This window comes from Corvus brachyrhynchos, unplaced genomic scaffold (assembly GCF_000691975.1).
Source record: "Corvus brachyrhynchos isolate BGI_N302 unplaced genomic scaffold, ASM69197v1 scaffold83, whole genome shotgun sequence".
In the NCBI taxonomy this organism is placed as follows: Eukaryota; Metazoa; Chordata; class Aves; order Passeriformes; family Corvidae; genus Corvus; species Corvus brachyrhynchos.
The window spans coordinates 6,043,360-6,067,135 of record NW_008238464.1 but is presented as its reverse complement, the minus strand read 5'-3'; the positions used below and the strand labels follow the sequence as shown (position 1 = coordinate 6,067,135).

Here is a 23,776-nt window from a genome sequence, read left to right as displayed (position 1 = left end):
CTGCTGTGGAGAAGGAGGAGGGGAGCCGCTGTGGGGCTGCTGTGTAGCGAAGGCATATTTGCAGGATCCCGCCCTCTCGGATTGTGCAAGCTCGGCCGTGCTTACCTAAGGCAGGGGAAAACGGCCTCAATTGCTCCAGGGCAGGTTCAGGTTGGACATCAGAAAAAAAAAAAAAAATCTCGTCGCTGAAAGGGTGATTAGGCACTGGAACCGACTTCTAGGGAAGTGGCGGAGTCACCCTTCCTGGAAGTGGACATGGCACTTGGTGATATGGTTCAGTGGGTATGGTGAGTTCTGACAAAGGTCGGACTTGATTATCTTGGATGTCTTTTCCAACCTTAATGATTCTATGATCATTATAAGGGGGAATGGATTCAAACTAAGAGAGGTTAGGTTTAGATTAGATAGTAAGAACAAATCCTTTACTGTGAGGGTGGTGGGGGTGGAACTTGGAACAGGTTTTCCAGAGAAGCTGTGGATGCCTCATCCCTGGAAGTGTTCATGGCCCGGTTGGATGAAGTTTTGAGCAGCCTGGTCCGGTGGAAGGTGTTCCTGCCCATGGCAGGTTGGAACTAGACAATCTTTAATCTTTTTGACTCAGACCATTCTGTGATTCTCTAGCTGGTGATTAAACTCACCACACTCCTGCAATGCTGCAGACGGCTCTTAGGAGGGCAGGGTTGTTTTCATTTGTTGATGGATTCAGCAATTATGTTGCTGCAGGGCAAAAAAGAAAAAAAAAAGACACAAGAGAAAAAAATGCATTAATAAATTAGATTAAATGTAGCATCAAACTGTTCTGCTCTCCTTCCAGTTCAGACTTGGTGCAGGCATCATTGCTGAGGAAAGCACGTCCCTTAAATCAGCAAAGACATTTCTCTGTGTGGCCAGCAAGTCTGACTGAAAGGCTGATTAGGGACCTAAGCTAATTTGGTGGGTTTGATTGGTTTGGTTTGCTGTTCTCATTTGAGCTAAACTGTTTCACCAAGCTGCTTTGCTGCACAGCTGTATAGACAGCTGTGCACTTTGAGGAAGGGGCATCAGGAGAAACATGAGGTTGCTTTTTTGTTTAATAATGTGTCATTCTATAGTACTGTAAAACTGCTCAACAGAAGTCATGCAGTGCCTTGTAGGCCTGGATTACACCTTTCTTTTGTGGTGTTGAGAGAATTATTTAAGTCTCTTTTCTTTTAGACAGCTACTAAATGTGTGTGGGGTTGTTTTGTGGGTTTTTGTGGATTTTCTTTTCCCCCTTGGGAGTGCAGATTGAACTATTCTCTTGACAAATTTGCTGGGCATTCTTAATCCCCATCAAGTTGGAAATGTGGGAGCACATGATAGAAGAGGCCGCTTAGGTTATGGAATGTGGTGCTTTATGAGGACTAGGATACCATCAGTGTGTGTGTTTCAGAAAAGACTGCCAGACCTCTGCTCCAAAAGCATAATCCAGTCTCTGAGGTTCTGAACAAACTCCACAACTGCAATGGTGTGGGAGAGGACAGAAGCCATCAAGGCTTTCTTAGTCTTCAGAGAATCACAGAATGGTTTGGGTTGAAAGGGACCATAAAGACCATCCAGCTCCAACCTCCTGTGAGGGGCAGGGACACCTGTCACTGGAGCAGGCTGCTCAGAGCCTCATCCAGTCTGGCCTTGAACACTTCCAGGGATGGGGCATCCACAGTTTATCTGGGCAACCTGTTCCAGTGCCTCACCACCCTCACAGCAAAGAACTTCCTCCTAACATCTAGTCTAAACTTTCTCTCTTTTTCAGTTTGAATCCATTCCCCCTTGTCTCCTTACTACATGCTCCTGTAAAGTCTTAGAAATCCTTGAAATGGCAGGGTATTTGTTAAATGTCCAGCATATCCTCGGCATCATATTAGGCCTCATTGCATGGAGTGAGATAAAAAGGAACCACAGTAATGCCTGGTGATCTTCTCAGGAGATAATCCCAGCCAGTTCTGTGAGATTTTGCCTGGCACCGCAAATCTGGTGGCAGCGTTAGCTGGGTTAGTGGAATATACCTGCAAATTCTGCTTCAATCTGACCTCTGGTTGCCACCACTCTTACCTATGCCACTCACTTCTGTCAAACTGGAGTCTCAAGAGGGAAACCGTGTATCCAAGAATGAGGGGAAATTCATGCAGGCACTATGGATTTATGTGAGGTTGAAGCATCTTGACTGGAGAAGGAAAATTTCTTGATTGGAGATGGTGCTGCTGAAGTTACCTGAAGTAATTTATGTGCCCTTTTTTTATATATAGTGTTCTCTTTCTTCTAAAATGTAGCATTTATTTTAACTGGAGGAGGGAATTCTTCCTACTTTTTCAGTGATGGCAAATCAACTAACGACCTATTGCCGTACTTACTCAGCACATAACTTTTGGTCAAAGATACCTGCATTATATTGAAGATAAATGAGCAACTCTACATTACTTTTGGATATCCCTTGGAGGTTACAGTATTGGCCCTTTTAAACTATGTTTTTAAGTTACAAAGATCTGAAATGTGAATCACTATTCATTAGAGACTACGTGCACAAGATGTTAAATCTGACTGATGTACAGTGTATTTTAAAATTATCCAGAAAAGCTAACCCTAGAGAAATACTAATTATTTCTGTCATGCTTTCACAGCAACAGTATCAAAGTGCCCTGTTTTGGGCTGACAAAGTAGCTTCACTGTCTCATGGTAAGTGGTTGCTTTTTATATTGTATTTTATTAACCTCTTTCTGACAGTGTTCTGTTTTGGTGGGGGTTTAGTGCTGTTTGGCTAAATGTTAATGTTTTGAGTTTGGTGTAAGTGCTTTTTTGTGATCTTTGGAATGCTGTTCTCCTAAACAGAGCAGAGCTCATCTCCTTTCCCTTTTGAACTTCGTGTTAAAATTCATGTTTGACCAAACCTTAAGGTTTGCTTTCCTTAAGAAACAAAAATTAAAAGACAAGAGCAACAAGAGACCATGGTGGTCTCCCACAGGACTCACAGTTGCCCTGGGTGACAAGTACAGTGCGGGTTTACAGAGGGAGTTGATGCTGGTTGCCTGCGTCTGCCAGCACTTACACTTCTTAAAGTGATTCCAGGGGCTTAATCCCACAAAGGCTTTGGTTGCCAGTAAGGTAGGAGGGTACTAAGCTATACTTCTGAAATTGCAGCTGCAAGCTATGGAAGTCTACTGCTTTCACTGTAGTTAGGTTCCCACTGATCTCTTTACTGAGAGAGACATTTATGGGTTGTTTTTTTCTGCCCTATGTCCAAGAGCAGGGTAACCTGCAACTGCTGCTTTTTAAAATCTGTATCATTGTTGTCTCCTCCTCATGACACACCTCTGTTACTACATTCTTTGTGCTCACTGTCCAGTGCACTATCTGATGTCGGTAAAGTTAAAATCTGATTATCTTTTCCTTGTAATCTCTCACTGATAGATACTGTAAGTTCTCTATACATATTTATAAGTAAAATTTTGTAGCTCGGTAGGATGCTAGAGTAGGGGGAAGATACTTCTCTAGTGAAGCAAAAATGAACATTCTGTATTAAAGTGTTTGAAGATATATTGTAAAGCAATGATTTATAATTTGCTCTTTTTTAGAGGAACCACAAGATATCTACTGGTTGGCCCAATGTCTTTACCTAACAGCTCAGTATCACAGGGCAGCACATGCCCTTCGATCGCGGAAGTTAGATAAGGTAAGTCAGTTTAGTCAAAGACACGCTACTGTTACCCCTCTTTTAAGACTCTGCTGCTAACCACAGTGACTTCTTCACCATCACAAGATTATGTTTATAAGAAAAGTAATTGAGAAAGCTGCATGATGTAGTTTATAATGATGTAGCTATAGCCCTGTGTTCAATTGGTCAGGTTCAAAGTGTTGTCCCTGGATGGGGTCACAGAAGAGAGAAGGGGTCCAAGGATGTGTAACTGCCGCAGGTATGGGATTGTCACTTCAGATGTAGTTGTTTCAATTTTCCTTCCACTCTGATAATGAGTGGTAAAGGCAAGAGTGAAGTAAGTGTCCTTCAAGAGTTTAGTAGTAGAGAAAGTGTTACAGGCTTGGTCAGGAAGGATTTTTGGTGGTGAAAGGGGTGAAGAAGCCATAGAACTGAAGAAGGAGAGAGCGAAATGGAGTCTGGCAGTGTAAGCAAACATGCTCTCTCTTTATAACTAATATGTATGAAACTTCTCTTTCAGTTGTATGAGGCATGTCGCTACCTTGCAGCTAGATGTCATGTGAGTACATATTTTAACCCCTATTGGAAACAAACTAAACTAAACTAAAGACACGTCTTGGGATGATTAGGTACCTGATAGGCAGTGTAGATATTTATGTTCATTGGAGCAACAGGTTTAAATTTTCTGACAGTTAATTTCATTCTTTAACTTTCAGTTGGGTCACTGGAGTATCCATTGTGGCACTACTTTGAAGAAATCCAACTGACCTTCTTTTCCAGGAAACACTCCTCTAATATTTTGTGGAGAAAGAATATGAAACATTTTTGTCTTGTGTCTTCATGTTTACACTGTTACTTGGTTGGTTGTAATCTGACCAAAGGAGATGTGATTTATGGTTGTGTAATTATAGTTAGCAGCTTTATACTTCTGTATAAAATGTCATACATAAAAAGTAAAATGCAGTGCTTTCAGAGACACAACTGAATCAATTGGTAGATTAAATACAGAAATTTGAAAGAGAGTAATGTGCTGCTTATAGAATAAGATGATTGTATTTTATTAAACACTGTGTTAACTATTTTTAGAACCATACCTCTCTGACTGCATAATGCTGAATAATAGATTTTTCTGTACATGCTTATTTTACAGTTTTTGTGTTTTTGCATATTATAGATGACCAGTAAAAGAGCTAACTGCAGTTATAAAATGACATATGGCCAAATAAGAAAATGCATGCATGAAAATCTTGCTGATAAACACTGGTTGTTATAACGTATGCCTTTGAAACATGATGCTGTGTTTATTGGTGCTTTATGTACAGATTTTTCAAAACCTTGTCTTTTACATGCACATGTTTGGTTAGTATGCTGCAAAAGAGCATCAACAGGCCTTGGATATCCTCGATATGGAGGAGCCAATCAACAAACGACTTTTTGAAAAGTACTTGAAGGATGAAAGTGGGTTGAAAGATTCTACCACAGACTGGGAGATGTCACAGTCCTCTGTAAGTGACATTATTTTAAAAAATATTTTTGTAGAAAAAAGAAGTGTGAAGTCAGAAAGTGATTTCACAGCTCTATGAATCTGAAACTGCATTAAGGCTTTGTTTTTCAGATAACATAATTTTCAGAAATGCTGAATCGTTCTTCTTTCAGACACAAGTTGTGTGTTAGCTCACCTGTATGAAAATAACTCGGTATGCAAAAATAAACAGTGCTTTTCAACAACTTCTTGTAAATTATTTGCAGACACTTAGCAGGAACTTCATGATCTAGCATTGTTTTTTACAGTCTTTTAGCTCTGTCTTGATAATGGATGCTAACATTTCTTTCAATTGGGCTGCAGGTTCTGAGATAACAAAGCAAGATTTTTTTCTTCTCCAGTTATTTTTAATGAAATACTTCATAATGACTCAAGTGGTGTTCTCAGTGGGATATTCTTTGATCACATTTGTGAAAATTATGTGAGCTGAAAGTGAAGTTTTTGAAGCTCAGTGAAAAAATTCTGTGTAGACGCACAGTTTAAAGAGATTGGTACCACGTGTAGGCTGAAGGGTCTGTGAAGAGTCTTCAGTTTCAGGGGTACAAGCTAAAATGTATTAGCTGAAATTACAGTGTAGGTGATTGACAGACAGCATTTTTCCTGTAAGACTGAAGTAGCAAAGTGGGTTACACTGTTGATGTGCACTGATTTTGAATGCTGGTATAATGGGATTAAAGGACTGTTAGGTCTGATGATTGAGCTGAGTACTGGGTTAACTTTCTCTTTTGCTGACACTTTTGTGACCTTCTGACTGAACTGAATACCCATCTAGGGATTTTGAAAGAACATGTTAGTTAATAAACATTGGAGCACAACTGGTAATTATGGTCTTTCACTGTTTTCTTTTCTGGAATATCTATGTTTTGGATTGAAAATAAGGATGTATTTTTCTGTTCAGAACAGCTGAGTCTGTTGACTTAGTCTTTCTCATCTCTACTGTGGTCATTCTTGTCTTGCATGAAGTATGTGGTTTAATGGTCAGCAAAGAAGTGTATTGGCTTGGGAAGTGACAGTGATATTTATTTCTCTATGTTGAATATGAAGGGAATATAGTATAATTAGGTTACAACTCGGCTTGTTTATTATTATAATACTTGTTTATTTCGAGCATGTGTTTGTTTGGCAGGAGGTAACCTGGCAGAGCATTCTTTGGATTTTTTTGAGGTAGTAGAGACAACTTTTTATTTAAAGACAGCACTAGAAAACCAGGTTCTATCATGCATGAAATACTTTTTACTTTCCAGGGAGCACATTTGATTTGTGCTCCAAACTAAATTGCAAACACTGATACAGTCTTTGACCTCCAGTCCTGCTTTTCCACCAGATCAAGAGCTCTATATGCCTTTTGCGAGGGAAGATCTATGATGCTTTGGATAATAGAACCCTGGCAACTTACAGCTACAAAGAGGCCTTGAAGCTTGATGTTTACTGCTTTGAAGCATTTGATCTTTTAACATCACACCATATGCTGACAGCACAAGAAGGTCTGGAGAGAAGTATTTCTCAAATACAAGTAAAATTTACCTGCTTTCTCAATACGTGTTTTCCTAGATAAAAATTAAGGCAATACAACAAGTAACAGACTTCAAAATGTTAAGAATGGAAAATGTATAAAATGAGTGAAAATTACCATTTGCGCAAATTTGCGTTTGAACTTCTATTTTTCAGTCCTGCAGTGCTGAGAGTTGAAAGAAACAAAGTAACGCAGCTGTCCTGCTTGTTAGCTCCTGGAGCTCTTCTGCTCTGCCCAGCCCAAACAAAGTTTTATCATGTGTTCTCAATTTCACAGGCTTTGAACCAATGAAACGCTCCTGGGGTTTGCTTAGGTACATAAGGCATTGGTTAATAGAGCATTCTAAGTGATAAAATTTGACGTGTGGAGTAAATAAAAATAATGATGTGTTACTTCATCTTTATTAAATTTTATTTTAAAGTGTAGAAAGAATAACTAATCAATCCTTAATTTCCAAAATTAGTAGTATTATCTGTTTCAGTGTATCTGTGCTGTTGTAGTCCTTGCAGTTGGGATGACCATCATAAAATCCTTTGCCTCCCTAAGTTCTGAAATGTTGGATTTTGCTGTTTCTTCTGTAATATGACCACTTCAATGTTTTTTAATTCATATAGAAAAAGAACTTCTTGAATCTCTACCTCTTAATAGACAATGTACGGAAGAAGAAAAGGAATTGCTTCACTTTTTATTTGAGAATAAATTAAAAAAGGTAAGTCCAAAAATTGACTAAAAAGCTGGAGAATTGAAAGTATTGACTTCGGGAGTAAATTTTCTTGGATCCCATTTATTCTGAACATTGAAATAAATATGAGCTTTGTAATTTTTAAAATTTTTGATGCAGTACATCTCACTTTGTGCAGTAGTGCAACAGTTTTCTGTTAATTATTTTCTGGTGTGGTGACAACTTGAAATTCTGATTTACGTTTTTGAAAATTTATTTATTGAGAAACTTCTAGATGAGGAAAAGGAGTGTTAACAATGTAGACAAAATGTCAGTTACCTGAAAATATTGGGCTATAACAACATCATTCCAGACTATTTTTATCCAAAGATAAGGTGAGAGCACTAAAAATATATATTGCTCAATTTTGATTTCTACAGCCTACACAAAAGATATTGACTATGGCAAGCATTTTGTGTGTTCTAAATGAGCTTTTAAGTACATTTGAAAGAAGCATTTTACCAAATACAGGTTTTATGGACTTTCAGTTTAAAAATAAAACTTTTAAGAACTTTAATGCTTCTTAAATATATTTTTAGGACTAAAAATATTAATACTTTTACCATCTGATTTTAGTTTAGTTTTTGTTTCAGTTGGGGCTTTTTTTGTCTTTCAGTATAATAAACCCAGTGAAACACTGATTCCTGAATCAGTAGATGGTCTTCAGGAAAACCTGGATGTGGTAGTATCCTTAGCAGAAAGGCATTATTACAACTGTGACTTCAAAATGTGTTACAAGCTTACTTCAGTGTAAGTGCACAAAGCAACTTTCAGGTTTTTTTCTTGTGTGGTGGAGTGTAATAATTATGCCTGGACTTACAGCAAATATTGTTGTTCAATAGGTAAACATACATAACAATTTGATATGTATTGCAATATATATGTCATATATTATATATGTCTCAGGTATTTAAAATATGTAGTTTGTGTCTGGCAAGACATGGTATTTTTATAATACACAGAAGAAGTATCCAAGGTAAAACTCTGCTTAATCAGCACTGTGCTGCGTTTCCCTTCATGCATCCTTTTCCTTATCCTGGTACCTTCAATATTCTGTGCTCCCTACCTACGTCTTGTTTGGCCTTCAGAATGAACTGATTTGAATCATTTGGTTAGTTAGGAAGTTTGGTTTCTCTGGCAAATTAACAGTTACAATGTTATTGATAATGATCAAAAGATATTATTAATTTAAAAAGCTAGCATGTTATTTCTAATTTTGATGGCCGAGTACGTTTTATTGGTTGTTATGTAGCCCAGGCATGCGCTGCTGCTCTGTTGTCAGAGGGGTCAGAACGCTACCATGGTTTGCTTCTCAGCTACTGTAGATCTGGACTCATGGATGTGTTTCTGAATGCCACAGGAAACAAAATTTTACAACTGAGCTAAACATGACTCCTAAGGCATACAGCCTGGTGTTAACCTCAGGAAGTTGAGGACTACTGCTTGAAAGTTGCTGTCAAATGTATGGAAAAGATGAACAGAAATGTTGTTTGCTGTCTGGTGGTTAAATTTGAAGTGACCTGCAAAACAAAAGAGCATTTTATTCTGATTTTCTAATTGTGTATTCAGCTTGTCAGAATCCTCTGTTATCCTCTTTTGCTAAGCTAAATTAACTGTTATATTTCTGGTCTGTAGAGAGCCTTTATTATGCTGTTAATAGTTATCTTTTAGTAACAAATAGTTTTCTAGTGCCTAAAGTGGTAATTAATTGGAACATTACATGCTATAGAAGCAGCTTGCTTTTAAACCATTAAAGTTTTTGAAATGTGCATTACAGATTTTTTTAATTTTTTTTTTTTTAGAGTGATGGAAAAAGATCCCTTCCATGCAAATTGTTTACCTGTACATATAGGGACACTTGTGGAGCTTAACAAAGCAAATGGTAAGGAGCACAGCACTTAATATGAGTCAACAGAAGGCTGTAAAGCCCCAATTTTAATAAAGAATTAAAGATGCCAAGAAACCCCCTTATACACCATTTGAAAAATTACGTGTATTTTTCCTCCTACCTGCTGTTTCACGAAAACAGTGGTAACTGGTAAAAAAGGGAATTTCAGAGCTGACAGCAGGATTGAGGGTTAAGGGGAAGTAGTTGTGCAAAGAGTTCATGATCATGAGTGTTGTTGTCTTTTAACCACTGGACTGTGTAGCCGGGAGCCAGGGAGCTACAGTGCCTCATCCCTGTCATTGTGATTTCTGTTTCCAGGTGATCTTTGTACAGTATCTGGCTGTACTTTTTCTGCTCAACAATAAAATATAATAAATTAAAGTAGAAAGAACTCTTCAGCAGTTATGTATGCTTAGGTGAACATGCTTATTTTGTGATAGAAAAAATTCTAGACTCTTCTTGCCTTTGCTGTTGTGAAGGCCTCTTTTCAGTTCAAACAAATTAATAATCATGCAACACCTTTGTTGGAATTACAGTAGTAGCTTACTTGCAGCTGGGGTGGCTTTTTCTCATTCCAGACTGCAAGTAAATCAATTGAGCAGCTTGAATGTCTTTAAAATCAATTAGAAGATAGAATAAGGAGCTCATATGCTGTGCAATCTCTCATGATGGTTCATTATAAGTACACAAATAGGTCATTAGGTGTACTGGTACTTCTTGGTGATTAGTGAATATACTTCCCAGTTAATTTACAGTTAAGTACCTCCGAAAATGGGGCCAGTACTCTGTTTTTTCTTCTAAATCTGCCTTGAGAAGCATTATGTACGTAAGTTAGTATTTTGTAAGCCAGTTTTAACATTTGGTTTTTTCTGGAGCTGAGAGTTGATACAAAGTGCTCCAGGACAATCTCATCGGTTTAAGAGCACTGTGCTCTGAAGAAATAGAAACTTTACATTCGAAATTGCATAGGCAATAGGATTGTTATCCTGTAGCTGATTACTGCTGCAATTATTAGAAAATCTGTAGTAAGTTATTCCAGTAACTAGAATTATTATTTTTACTAAAAAAGTAATCACTTGAAATTATTCCAAATAATATAATAATTTATTTGCTTTTGTCCTATTTTCAGCATATTAATGCACAGGACTCTACTTTGAAATGGATCTAGCCAGTATGTTATACTTTTAGATGTAGGAAGTTGAATAGTGTTTTACTTTGACAAGGTACATTCAAGTGTAATACTACTGGCATTTATTTTAATGTATGTTAATGACCTAAGTTGTTGCAGAATTCTTCAAGGGTGGGAAGTATAGCTGCTTATTTGTGTGGTATGAAGACTTATGGGTTGTTTTGGTTGGGTTTTCTTTAGCTAATTGCAAAACTGAATCTATTTTGAGGCAGTTTGAAGCATTATCACTAAAAGAAAACATTTTATTCCCATGCGGATTAATAATGTTAGATGTTCTGTGTATTTTGTATGGAAAGGTAAAATACTTGAAACATCTAAATGTTTTAGTTTGTTTTAATTTTCTTTTCTTGTTTCTTCCCACTATGTAGAGCTTTTCTATCTTTCTCACAAACTGGTGGACTTGTACCCGAATAATCCTGTAAGTTGTTCTAAGCTTTTGTTGCCAGGTAGTTTTTTTTTTAGGTGAAAGCATGTAAAAGTTGTAATGTATTAGTTTGAGCTACAGAATTCAAAATCTGTTTCTGGATGAAGCTTGTAAAAATGGTTCACTCCTTTTATTTTCTCTGCATTGTAATTTCCTTAAACCAAAGTTCTTTTTATAAAATTAAGTACCTGTAAAAGGTATTCAGTGCAAGTTACTTACTTTGATTAATAATTTAAAACAAATGCTACAGTAATAAATGTCTGCATGTCTCTGAGCAATCTTTTCCAGTGTTTGATCACCTTCACAGTGGAAATTGTTTTTCTTTGACTTGATCTTAATTTTCTGTGTTGCATCTTGTACCTATTGCTTTCCATCCTATCACTGCACCCCTGAAAAGAGTCTGGCTCCATCGTGTATTCCCTACCATTAAATAATTGAGGACAGCAATACGCTTTCCACTCAGCTCTTTCTTCATGAGGCTGAATAAGCCCCAGTTAGAAAGGTACATGCCAGCAGTTCTAGCTTGTCTGCAATACCAAATAATTTGAAGAGCTGACTGTGATTTCAGTGAAAGTGTTCCTAACTTCTCTAATTATTGTCTTCTGCTCTTTTGATGCTTCACTAAAATGAGTGTGATATATGTAATAATATTCTATTTTGATTTTAATGTGTAGGTGTCATGGTTTGCAGTAGGATGCTATTACCTCATGGTTGGCCACAAAAATGAGCATGCTAGAAGATATCTCAGGTAACTTTTTTTTCTGTTTTCCTTAGTGAACCTCTTGCTCACTTGCTAAGTAAACATTTAATGTTCATGATTGTTTGTAAGCTCATAAACAGAAGCCTCAATATACTGGTTGCTACTTAAATACTCCTTTTGTTGCCACCCTCTCTTTGGGATAGCAATTTAGACCTCATCCATAGAGATACTTTAAAAATGAAGAAGACTTTTGTGGTATCTCTCTAGGCAGCCACCTGCCTGTTCTGGGCAATACAGTCCCTGCAGTCGCTTATGCTGCCGAGCTAAGTACAGCTGTAGGTGATCAGGCCTCAGCTCTTAGTTGAGGGACACTCAGGCATTCTCCCAGATTCAGGTGTCATATCCGAAAGGGAAGAATTACATAGAAAATTCTGACATTTGGCTGTCCAGTTCTTTCTGTACACAAGCAACTGTGGGCTTTTTAGGTTTGGTCAGTGCTGTTTCCTGTAGGTCTTCTGTATGTGTAGTGAATATCAACACTGGGGAGCAGGACCTTGCTGTGAAGTTGAGAATTTGTTTTGGTGCTGTAAGCTTAAACTGAGAAGGCATAAATCAACCTGTAAGACTAATTTTTCCTGAGACCTTTATAGACAATATATGTAAAGATGAGTTAGTCATTTAGACTTTTTAAATGCCTGTTTATTATGAGTAAAATGTTTAAATTCCTTACAAGTAGCACTGTGAAATTCTTAAAGAAGCTGTCTTGAGTGATATACTTGGTTTTGGTGCTGAAATAAAAAACATCTTTAAATGTACAAGCTTCCCTAGCCAGCAAGAAAGGTCTATAGATGTGTTGAAGAGAAAAACAAACAAAACAAAAAACAACAAATAGAACAACCATCAAAATTCAGAGTAGTTCTGGTAAAAGGGAAAAGAGGTCTGCTAAAAGTGAAATTGTAAAAAGATGCTTAAATTTCTTGGAGAAGAATGATAGTGTAAAGCTAACAAGGCTAGGGACAGCTGGAGGTTACACAGTGTTTTTCATAAAAGAAACTTGAAGAGACAGTCAAATACCCACATATCTTTCATTGCTGTCATGGGTGGCTAGAGACAATTGTTTGAGCATGTAAAGTTTGCCCCAGGAGACAGAAAACAAACCATTCTCTAGGATCTGTGATGAGAAATAGTGAGTTTAACTGTGACAGACAAAATTTAGATTATATGTAAGGAAAAAAATAAGTTTTTAAAGATAGTTAAGCAATAAGATAGAACACTTATGGAACGTGTATTATCTCCATGTCAGAAGCCTTTAAGAAAAGACCGGGCAGAGTTGTTATGAGCTGTTTAGTTATGAATGCCCTTGCTTTCAGACTCAGAAAATAATCTACACAGCTTTCTAATGTTCCCATCAAGTCCACGTTTTTGTAGAGACGCCAGGCTGCAGTCTTTATGCTCAGGTTGCAGTTTTCAGCTCAAGACTTGAGTGACATTTTGCATACTTCTCTGATGCATGGCCTGTGATGTGACAAATACTCCTCTTCTTCAAGGCTAGCACAATTAGATGGTGAAATTTCAACCTAAGTGTTCATTTGGTATTTTCATATCCTACTTCTTAAACTTGGATTTGATAGAATATATTTATTCCAAAATATATAGCTAGGATTTTGCAGTATGTTTTGAGTCACTACTAATGTCTTCTGTATTTTACTCGTCACCTACTATATAATTGTTTATGTTCAGTAATATCAAATAATTCCTCCTGTTTCTGAACAATAGCAGAAGTAATAAAATCAGTTCACAAGAATTTGTCATACTTCTAAGTGCTAAATAGTTTGAACTTTTAAAATGAGCTTTGTTTACCACTGGTCATTACAGACAATCATCATAATAGATACCTAACTGTGTGGCGTAGCATTGCTATCTAAGTAGTCATCTGAAGCAGATGAAATTTAATTTCAGATGTGTTTGCTTGTGACTTGCTCTTGTTTTTAGCAAAGCTACCACACTGGAGCGAACCTATGGACCTGCCTGGATAGCATATGGACATTCATTTGCAGTGGAGAGTGAGCACGACCAAGCAATGGCTGCGTACTTCACAGCTGCACAGCTCATGAAAGGGTATGTACAAAATATCATATTCAGGAAGATTACAATTAATCCATAAGTAGTGTAGAATATTGACTTACATCCCTTTAAACAGTAGCAATGCATTTGCAACAATTATCTGGTAGACAACAAGGAGGAAAAAAACCCCAATAATTTAACCATCTGCATTTAACTGTGTTATTTGTGATTGCTGTTCTGATTTTATGTAAGTTTTAAAGTCAAGTTTTATATATAGGTAATCTAAGTTCTACCTGAACATCTTCTGAAATTTGTGAATCATGGTTGTCATACCAGGTCATCAACTGCTGTATAGTAATAGCTTGAACAGCTCTTTCATGCTGTGGGAGGGGGTTGTAAAATGAGTCATGAACTAATCGTATCATTTGCATATAAAACTATTGTATTGGATTGTAGTTACTGGCAAATGTAATTCTTTTAATGATTACTTCTTCCATATTCTATTTGCAAATTATATATATGAATGACATGAGGGAAAAAAAACCATCAGAAGTAAACTTAAGCACTGAGAAAATACATGTGATTCCAGAGCAGGTTACAATTACATATTGGGGTTCAGTCTCTTGTTAAACAGACTTGTAAAGTCTTTTAAACTTCCCCTTAGGGTAGTAGTCCATTTACATCAACTTTTACTCGGATGTACATGAACATATGCAAACAGTTGGCATGTCTGTAGTTTGTGACTCCATTTTTGACAACCACACAGAAACAAACATGCACTTTCTTTTATGGTTTTTAGGTGTCATTTGCCGATGCTCTATATTGGACTGGAATATGGTTTGACCAACAACTCCAAGCTGGCTGAACGGTTTTTCAGCCAAGCTTTAAGCATTGCACCTGAAGATCCTTTTGTTATGCATGAAGTTGGAGTGGTAGCATTTCAAAATGGAGAGTAAGCTTGCAAAATATGATCAAATACTATCTTAAATATGGATTATTCTGAATTGTAATGTGCCAGTATATCTACTAAAGTACTTATATTGAACTATAGTGTCTTTCGGTTAGAGTTTAGATGATGTTCACCTTAAACCCTTGCTTTTTGCATTGTTCTTCCATGTTTAAGATAGAACAAGGACAGAATTTAATGCTTGAGGAGCATCCAGAGATTGATACTATCTTCCATGTGCCTGTCATTGTGTAGTTGAATGCCTGAAAAGGCATCCGTCTGCACACATACTATTAAATTTTGTACAGCAAAACATTTTGTCAGCTCAGGAGGTTCCGAATATATTCTGGGAAAAAAACCCTAACCTATATAAGAAGTGCTTAGTCAATATTTTTAGTTTGATTCTGGTGTTTTTTTAGTTTTGTCTTGTTAGCTCTTAGGTCTACAATGCAAAATATAGCCAAATGTAAATTACTGGGATTTATATCTAATTGCAGTCATATGACAAAATATTGTCATAGAAATCTTTCTTGAATACAGTTTTCTCGTGCTGCTGATAAAAACTTTTCACTAATTTACTTTCACCCCCACCCCTTCAATCCTTAGCTGGAAAACTGCAGAAAAGTGGTTCCTTGATGCACTGGAAAAAATCAAAGCTATTGGAAATGAGGTATTTTTTCTAATTACATGCAAGGTCATAAATTTGTAAAACTCCAGCAAATTCTGTAATATCTTGTGACAAAACATGTTGTGTTTATTTTAAGATAAAAGCAATATAGTATAAATTTTATTTTAAAACTGTGTCTTCAGTGCTCCTAGGCTGAGACTTGACATGACTTTTTCTCCTTAAGGAGAAAACAAGTTTTGTTTGGTTTGCATCAAGTTTTAATATCACTGACCTTTTAAAGAAATATAATTGGCTTTGGGGAATGTTAAAAACAGAAAAATGAGTTATTGAATAAATGTTTTGAGCTTGTGTGTTTTGTTAAGAATTTAAAATGCTCATGATATTTTTCTTGTTCATAAACATAATTCCCTATTTATTTCTATGTTGTTTTTCTTTTTTTAAAGTAGACAAAATTTACTTACAGTCTAGGAAGCTGCAGTTATTTGAATTGTTGCATTATTTTGCAGGTAACGGTTGATAAGTGGGAGCCTTTATTGAACAACTTAGGACATGTCTGCAGAAAACTCAAGTAAGCAGAGAGTACTGAAGCTACAGTTCTCTGTAATTCTGCACAAATGTGTTTTCTCTCTCATTTATGTCAAGATTATGTACCACATGAGAGCAGTGTAGAATTACCCTGTAAGAACAAGATTCTCTGAATCAGCTTGTGAACATAACTACATTAATCACCCCTTATATCTCGTTTATTACACAAAAGTTAAAAGTACTTAATGTAAAAGTCTTTCTTTAATTATTGATTCTTATTAGATAGGGAATTGGTTGTAGGCTTTTAGATCCTTGTATGGGTGTGAATTTTAACTCTACTGTCCCAGTCCTCACATACTGAAATATGTCCACTGATTTAATTAACATAAAGGTGGGCTTGTGCCAATTAATTGCTTGGATTAGTACTTACTTTTTTTTACTGAAGTTAAATATTCAGTGGCACTATAACACAGCAAGGGAGTCTTACTTTGTGTTTTTTAGAACAAAACTATTTAATACTTCATTTCATATTTCCATTCCATGAATAGAAAAAGTGCAAAGTACATGTACAAGCTTTAACAGTTTTAACATAGAGACATTTTCTCATTAATTACTTTAATCTGACTTTAACCAGTGCTTTCTTTTGTTCAATCAATGCCATTTTTTTAATGTTTTTAATGGTTTTAATTGCTCAATTGGTGTACACTGTAATTTTTGTTTCAAAGCTGCTAATGAGAATGTGATTATGGTAGATGAAAGTTGTACTTCTTCTTTGGCTTTGGTAGTAATTGCTTTGTGGTCAAATTGCCAATTAGTCTTCATTTTCATTATGAAGTAAGGAGGTATAATAGTTACTCCTTGTGCCAAGATCAAACAAAAGGCACTGTTTCTGGAATCTGTTCATGAGTATAATTGCAGGTTTTTTTCAAATACTTGTTTTGTTTATAATTACTTCTGTCTTTTTTTAATTTCTATAGTAAGTTACTAACTGCTTACATCATGCTTTGTATAACTTCTAATATTTGCTCAGGTTCAGAAATCAAAGCTAAAGTATTTTTGCGTCCTTATAAACAATCTGAGAAAATCAGGTTGAGAATTTAGGCAGCTGTACATATGCTTTGACATCTTAAAAAAGTCTACAATAACTAATTTAGTAGAGTCTGTAATACACAATATGGCTATTATGAAAAAACTTACTGGATGTATGTCTACTCACTAGTATTATGTGGTTGACATTTGAAAGCAGCATGTTAAAATACAGTGGTAGTCAATTGGACATGTAAATACCATGAGTGAAAATGGAATTGAAATCATGTGAAAGGTTTGTGCAACAAGCAAACTGTTGCGTAATTTTTCTGCCTCAATTGTTATGTGATGTCCTCTAACAACTTCATGTGTTGCTCATTGTATAATTTCATTATCACTATAGATGTTAAAAATTTCTTGTGAACAGGTGATTGCTATCTTTATTTTTAACAATGTGGAACTAGGATGTCAAATGTGACAACTTAATTTCTCAGAGTAATGTTGTAGTGTGCATTTAATCCTTGTTTTATAAAATAACAAATGCAATAATCAGTCTAATAGATAATTTTCAAAGAAAGGGTGGTTGGTATTTGATAGAAATAATGGATATGTGTAAACCTTTTCTGATAGAGAGTGTTGCAAAATGACAGAATGTATGCAGCACTTAAGGGTTGTGAAATTTCTGCCCAGAGAGCTTTTCTCATTTTGAATGATGTGTGATTTAGTGTCATATTGCTCCTTCTCTCCCTTGGGAAAGCAAATGAAAGCTACAGAAAGAAAGCCAGTGCTACAATGAGCAGCATTAAACATCTAAAGCAATTTATCATATCAAATAGCTAAGATCTCCAAATGGGACCTAGCTGTAGGCAGCTGTTTTGCTACATAAGGAGAACAATGATTTCTTAATTACACTGAGGAAGAAAATTGTCAATATCCATTACTTTTTTGTACATTCTATTATGTTCAGAGCGTGAAGCAATAATTTTAAAGTTCTGGCACAATTGTGTTCCACTTTGCTAAGGAAAATACCCACAGGATACTGTAAAAACACCTTTCACCATGAAGCTTACTAACAGATCTCCTGTGTTTAACCCTAACAGGAAGTATGAAGAAGCACTGGAATACCATCGTCAGGCTCTAGTATTAATCCCTCAGAATGCTTCTACTTACTCTGCCATTGGTTACATACACAGCCTCATGGGCAATTTTGAAAGTGCCATTGACTATTTTCACACGGTACGTAACTGGCTTCAGCTGAAGGGCTGGTCACAGATTCTGTTATTTACTGTTCCACTCTGGTTTGGGTTTGGAACAGAGAACCAGCGTTTTTTTCCAGGCTTCAAATTAGTGTTTATTTTATAATCTTAATTTGGTTTTTTAAAATTTTCTATATTTTATTGATTAGATAAAAAAATGGCCTCTTTGGCAAACTTTGCATTGCAATTTACATTTTATGTACAGAAGTTTCTCATGCAGCTGAAGTAATTTAAAATACTTCCGACCCAGAAATTTTACAGTAAGTAAACAGCAACGTATGTTATATCTCATGACATGTGAATGATTTCCTGTCTGTATATATGTGCTTTTCTGGTTTTGTTTTTGTGCTTTTCTTGCTTACTACTTCAGCCAGTTCATATGATGGTATTATTTTGGTTGTGCAATGTTTTGCTTTTACAGTGAAGTCTATGCTCAGATAGCATCATGTAACGACAAACCAGCAAACTGAACCATAGCAGACTTAGGATGTAAATGTTTTCATTTGCTGCTAAGTACTTTTTACTGGTTTATTTTTATAATAGGCCCTTGGTCTCAGGCGGGATGACACATTTTCAGTCACGATGCTTGGACACTGCATAGAAATGTACATTGGTGATTCTGAAGCCTATATTGGTAAGTCTCTAACTTCTGTGTTTCTTAAAGTCATTGAGTCCTTTGAGAGGAGAGTTATTCTTACGTCAAGAAAGACTGCCTACCACTACCTAATTAACTCAGAAAGTAGAGGATGTTTTTGTTTTGGGGTTTTTTGTTAGTGGCTGAGTCAGAACTTACCAGCAATTGCAGATGACCACTGGTTTTTGTGAGCATCATGACAGTAAATTCTCACCAGCATAAAGAAAGGAAACATTTTGTCATTAAAGATATCGATGGTTTCTTTTATAGAAAACATTGATTTGTGGCATCTTAGATCCCAAAGGGAATGGGGAAAAAATAAAACAGAGGTATGGAGTTAGGAAATCAGAGCACTAATGCTAATGTTGTTGTAGAGCAAGGTATTTTCACCTTGACAAGACTTGGCTCTGTGGAGAAAGGATAAGTTCTTCTGACTCCAAAAATACAGCCTTATATATAGTTTAAAGAAAGTGCTTCATAACAGTAATAGATTATATTGCTGTAGGTTTAAATTCTCTATGATCATAAAGTTTTTTTCCCCACAAAAAAACTTTTATATTCTTTTTATAGATTTCTGCTTCCTTGAACTTAGTGATTTATCTGTAGTGAACACAGTTGATGTCCTGTCAAGCATGTTAAGAAGGCTGAAGCCTTAAAAGTAAAAGCCATCTGTGTGCTCTAGTGCTTTTCCTGCAGATGTTTCTTCTCAATATTGTCTTGCTCCATATGTAGTCATTTAACACATCTGGAAGAACCATGCAGCCATGTGATATGCATTCATGCAAACCAAGCTGTGTGTAACTTAAACAAGAAAAAAAGCCCCTTGGAGAATTGGGAAGAGGATTGGCAATTACTTCTCAAAACAGACATTTGAATCTGAGTTGTGCTTCTTGTATTGTGCTTTTTTAAAAAAGGAGGCTGCTGGATTTTTTCAAAACAACTCTATTCAGCTTCAGTCATTAAGCAGCAGCAGCTCCTTGATGGCCTGAAAGCAGAGAATCATAGTAGTTTCTGAATGATAGTTTCTTTGAGATTGCATTTTTGGGAGTATTATTTTGAAATAAACTAATGGTTTGTCTGTTTTCCCAGGAACAGAGATCAAAGACAAATTAAGATGTTATGACTTCGATGTACATACAGTGAAGACATTAAAGAACATAATTTCACCTCCCTGGGATTTCAGAGAATTTGACATAGAAAGACAAACTCTGGATGAAAGCGGCATAGTAACATTAGAGACATCAAATCAAAGGAAAAGTACAGATACCAGTCGCCCATTGGAAGAAACATTCGAGATTGAAATGAATGAAAGTGATATGATGTTAGAAACATCAATGTCAGATCATAGTACGTGACCATAAATACTGGTAGAGAGCTCATTTTGTCTAAGTGTAGTATGTTTGTTTTAGCATTTTTGTTATGGTGTTGTACTTCCATGAATTTGCTATTTTTTATATGAATTGAATTCAAACTACTATGTACTTAACACTGGGAGTTTTATAGTTCCTACTTTATAAATATTCCTCTCCTGATAGCACTCTCATGAATCCCCATCTGGATCAAGAAGACTTCATTGCATCAATGCAGGCCATATACATGGTTCGAATCTGGAGTATTGGCTATTTTGCACCTCTGTGCATTACTGAACTTGAATTCAAATTTTAGACTCAACTGCACTTTGAAATTCAAGGGTATCAAGGGAGGAAAAGCTTTGGGAGGAGTCTGTATTTTATAAGCAATTGCATACACTCTCACTGTGGAAATCTGTTGGGTCCAGGTGATCCCATTGCTTTCCTGTGAGCACCAGCACAGTAGTGTAGAGAAATCTGGTTCTGTCCCAGTGACAGTGGAAATTGTGCTGTGGCTCCACAGAGGGAATTGGAGATGCCCAAGTTTCCCTTCCATATGTTAGAAAATGTGGATTGGAGTTTGCACTGAGTGCAGAATTCAATACCAATCCCATATATTCTTAAACATGAGAAAGTAAGGTGAACCAAAATGTTTTACTTCCTAGTTCTAAAACAATTCACCCAAAGTTACACATTCTTGTGAAAAACATAGTATGAGCCATGAGTCGTAAGTGGAAAAGTATCCAAGCAGACAGTTGGAAAAATTAATCATTTAGGAAGCATATGCATCTCCTGGCCAGAGTCAGGTCTCTCTTCTTCAGTGTGGCTGGCAAGAAAAGTTCATGCAGAGGGGTTTCTTTTCTTTTGGAACCTGGTAATTTGTGTGTGGTGCAGGTGACTTCTTTGAGGTAAACTGAGATTTTTCCTGGACACTCAGGAAGAATCTATAACGAGTGTGTCTCAACAGATGCTCTGTTAGGCAGGTGTCTTCCTTTAAAGGATCTTTTGGTAGTTATTTTTACATCTGTATTTATGTATCCTGAATGACTGTAACCAAGACTATCTCATGGATAAGCGACAAGCAAAGGCTTGTTGCTGCACACACAGTAGCTAGAAGGGTATTGCAAATAGATTCTCAAAGAGTCTCAAGGAGCCAAACTCCTTTTTCTCTATATCATTATTTTTAATCCAGCCTATGTAAATTTAGTTTTCTAGTAAGACATCCTGGCAGTTTCTAAATGGAAGGTGGCAAAACAGTCTTCTAGAGAATCAGGCCTTTTGACTACTATCAAACATGGATATAATCTTGCGTTGTTTTTCTCTGTTACTGATTTTTTTCATTGGCAAAATGGTTTTAAAGATTGATAAAAGTTCATCTTTCTTCCTGCACTCCCCAGTTATGATCTGATAGTGTGTCGGCTGTGATGGCAACACTGATTTATGTTATTCCTGCCTGTAGGAATCTACTCTGCTACTTCCTCAGTTGTGGTAATACAAATCCTTGTGTGGTTACATTGTGAATGAAATCAGGGAAATGGAACAGCACTAAATCTGATCTAAATCTGATCAATTCTCCGTTTCAAGGAGGGCAAGCTACTGCTGTGTTACTTGTCATCAGTGGGTGGGAGTGGTTGGAGTGTGAGGAAACAGATGGAACAGTGAGAATGGGCACTGCTATAATGGCAGCATATCGTGACACTGTCCTTTGGCAGGTATCTGGTGTAGGTTCTTTGGCTGGCTGTTGCTAGCCTTCATTTATTGGTATCAAAAGTTACCTAGGAAGAAATGTATGCAAAGTGTCCTAGATTGTGGAGGACTCTTGGATGTCTCAGGAATTCTTGATATGGCTTAGCTTGGCTCCAAGCCTTTTAGGCAGCTGCAGGTGGATTGGAGCCTGTGAGCTGGTTCATTATGTATGTGTCAGGCAGGACTTTAGGGAAAGTTGTTCTCATTTATCTTTTGTTCAATGTTTTGACCTGCTCTTGTTCTGTCCAAATCCCTGCCTTTGTACTGGCAGTGCCTGCTTGCCATAGTCTTCTGCAACTCCCAGCACCTGTCCTGCTCTTCCTAGATAGTGCTTGGTGCCTTTCTGGGTTATTATGACATTCACCCTGGCTGTAGTTAAATTGAGTATTGTCCTTGTCCTCATGAGGACTTTGGTGATTAGTTTTGGCCTGATTTGACGTCAGATTCTTGCTGCTAGCCATTGCCATTGCCTCACTGGGCTTTGGCTGCTGGGTACAAGCGTCCAGGACTGTCAGGTTGGGTGGCTAATAAATATGCCCCCAAAAGAGGCATTTTTAGTCTGTCTCATAACTTCATCTTTCTCTTCCAAGGATTAGTTTTGTCCCAGAGTGGGGAGATCTGCCTTAAAAGGTTTTCAGAACAGATATGAAAACCCACAAGATATTTGTGCTGCAAATGGCTCCAAAAGTTCCTTCGTAGATACTGCTGCCTAAAAGATTTGAAAATGAATAAAATATTTGAAAAGGAATAGCATGTTAGCTCAGTTGGTTAGAGATGGGTGCTAATAATGCCAGTGTTGCAAACTTAAACCCCATGTGGGCCATTCACTTAAGAATTGACTCCACGGTCCTTTTGGGTGCCTTCCAACTCAGACTATTCTGTGATTTCAGTTTTCTCAGCCAATGCCGCCTACTTTTATTATTCCACATCAGATCATGTATTTCCTTCATGCTGTGGACAGCTGTTTGAGGACCAGCAATGCAGCAGGATCTGAAGATTTGCAATGACTCTGTTTTCTGGTTAAATTGCAGGCATTTTTGCTCTTTCTGTCTAGTTTCTGTAGCTCCAGACGAGTCTGTTCATACATCTGTGACATGTCCTTACTTTGGAGCTTGCTATACCTCTGCCACCAGTTCTAGGAGATGTAGTCCAAGATATTCCAACTCACACAGGAATTTCAAGAAAACTTCTGGATCTAGATATTGCCACATTCGTTGGTTGCAATCTAGGACTGAATAAGCCTTGCTCTGATTGATGGATCAGTACTTAGAATAATCATGGAATTGTAGAATGGTTTGGGTTGGAAAGGACCTTAAAGATCATGTAGTCCCAACCCTGCTGCCGTGGGCAGGGACACCTCCCTGCCGGGTTACTCAAGGCCCTCTCCCACCCGGCTGTGAACACTGCCAGGAATGGGGCATCCAAAATCTCCCCGGGCAGCCTATTCCAGTGCCTCACCATCCTCACAGTAAGTTTCTTGCTAACATCTAGCTTAAATTTCCGCCCGCAGTTTGTACCCACTCACCCCTTGTCCCATGCCCACAGTTCCTGCGGGAGCCAGGCAGAAAGGCCCGGAGGCGCTCTTTGGAAGAGCTCTCGCCGGCTGGCGGTGCATTGCCGAGGTGCAGGCACTGCTTCTTAATTATGACAGAACCTCCCTGCAGGCACAAGACTCCTGGCCTCATACAACTAACGATTAATGGCCTTTTTTCCTTTTTCCCACTGCTTTCTCCCCAGAATTTGGCTACCCCTCAGACCCTGCATCCCAAGACTGTGGATAACACACCCCCTCGCTGTCTGTGCCCTTCCCGCCCTACGAGCCGCTCTGGGCCCGGGCTGACAAGGCACCCGTGAGCTTAGGGCGAGGCCGAGAGGAGGGAAATGGGCACGTTTCTGTGTCCTCTCGCACCGGCACAATGGAAGCCCTGCGGAGTTCCAGGGGACAGGGACGGGGCTG

The 23,776-nt window shown here is 37.4% G+C and overlaps 1 protein-coding gene across 2 annotated transcripts; it reads left to right on the top strand.

Annotated features, from left to right (window-relative positions):
* Positions 1-2,584: 2,584 nt before the first annotated feature.
* On the top strand, positions 2,585-21,628 carry CDC16 (cell division cycle 16). Of its 2 annotated transcripts, none has more exons than XM_017737129.1 (17): positions 2,585-2,691; positions 3,588-3,685; positions 4,188-4,226; positions 5,032-5,172; positions 6,535-6,694; positions 7,338-7,432; positions 8,061-8,194; positions 9,247-9,326; positions 10,890-10,939; positions 11,620-11,693; positions 13,638-13,763; positions 14,509-14,661; positions 15,262-15,325; positions 15,790-15,851; positions 17,935-18,070; positions 18,634-18,724; positions 19,814-21,628. In XM_017737129.1, the coding sequence occupies exons 1-17, from the start codon at positions 2,625-2,627 to the stop codon at positions 20,077-20,079; spliced, it is 1,836 nt and encodes a 611-aa protein (XP_017592618.1). In that variant the 5' UTR covers positions 2,585-2,624; the 3' UTR covers positions 20,080-21,628. The 2 variants fall into 2 exon arrangements, with proteins under 2 accessions (XP_017592618.1, XP_017592619.1); XM_017737130.1 differs by having other exon boundaries at positions 4,384-5,172.
* Positions 21,629-23,776: the final 2,148 nt, after the last annotated feature.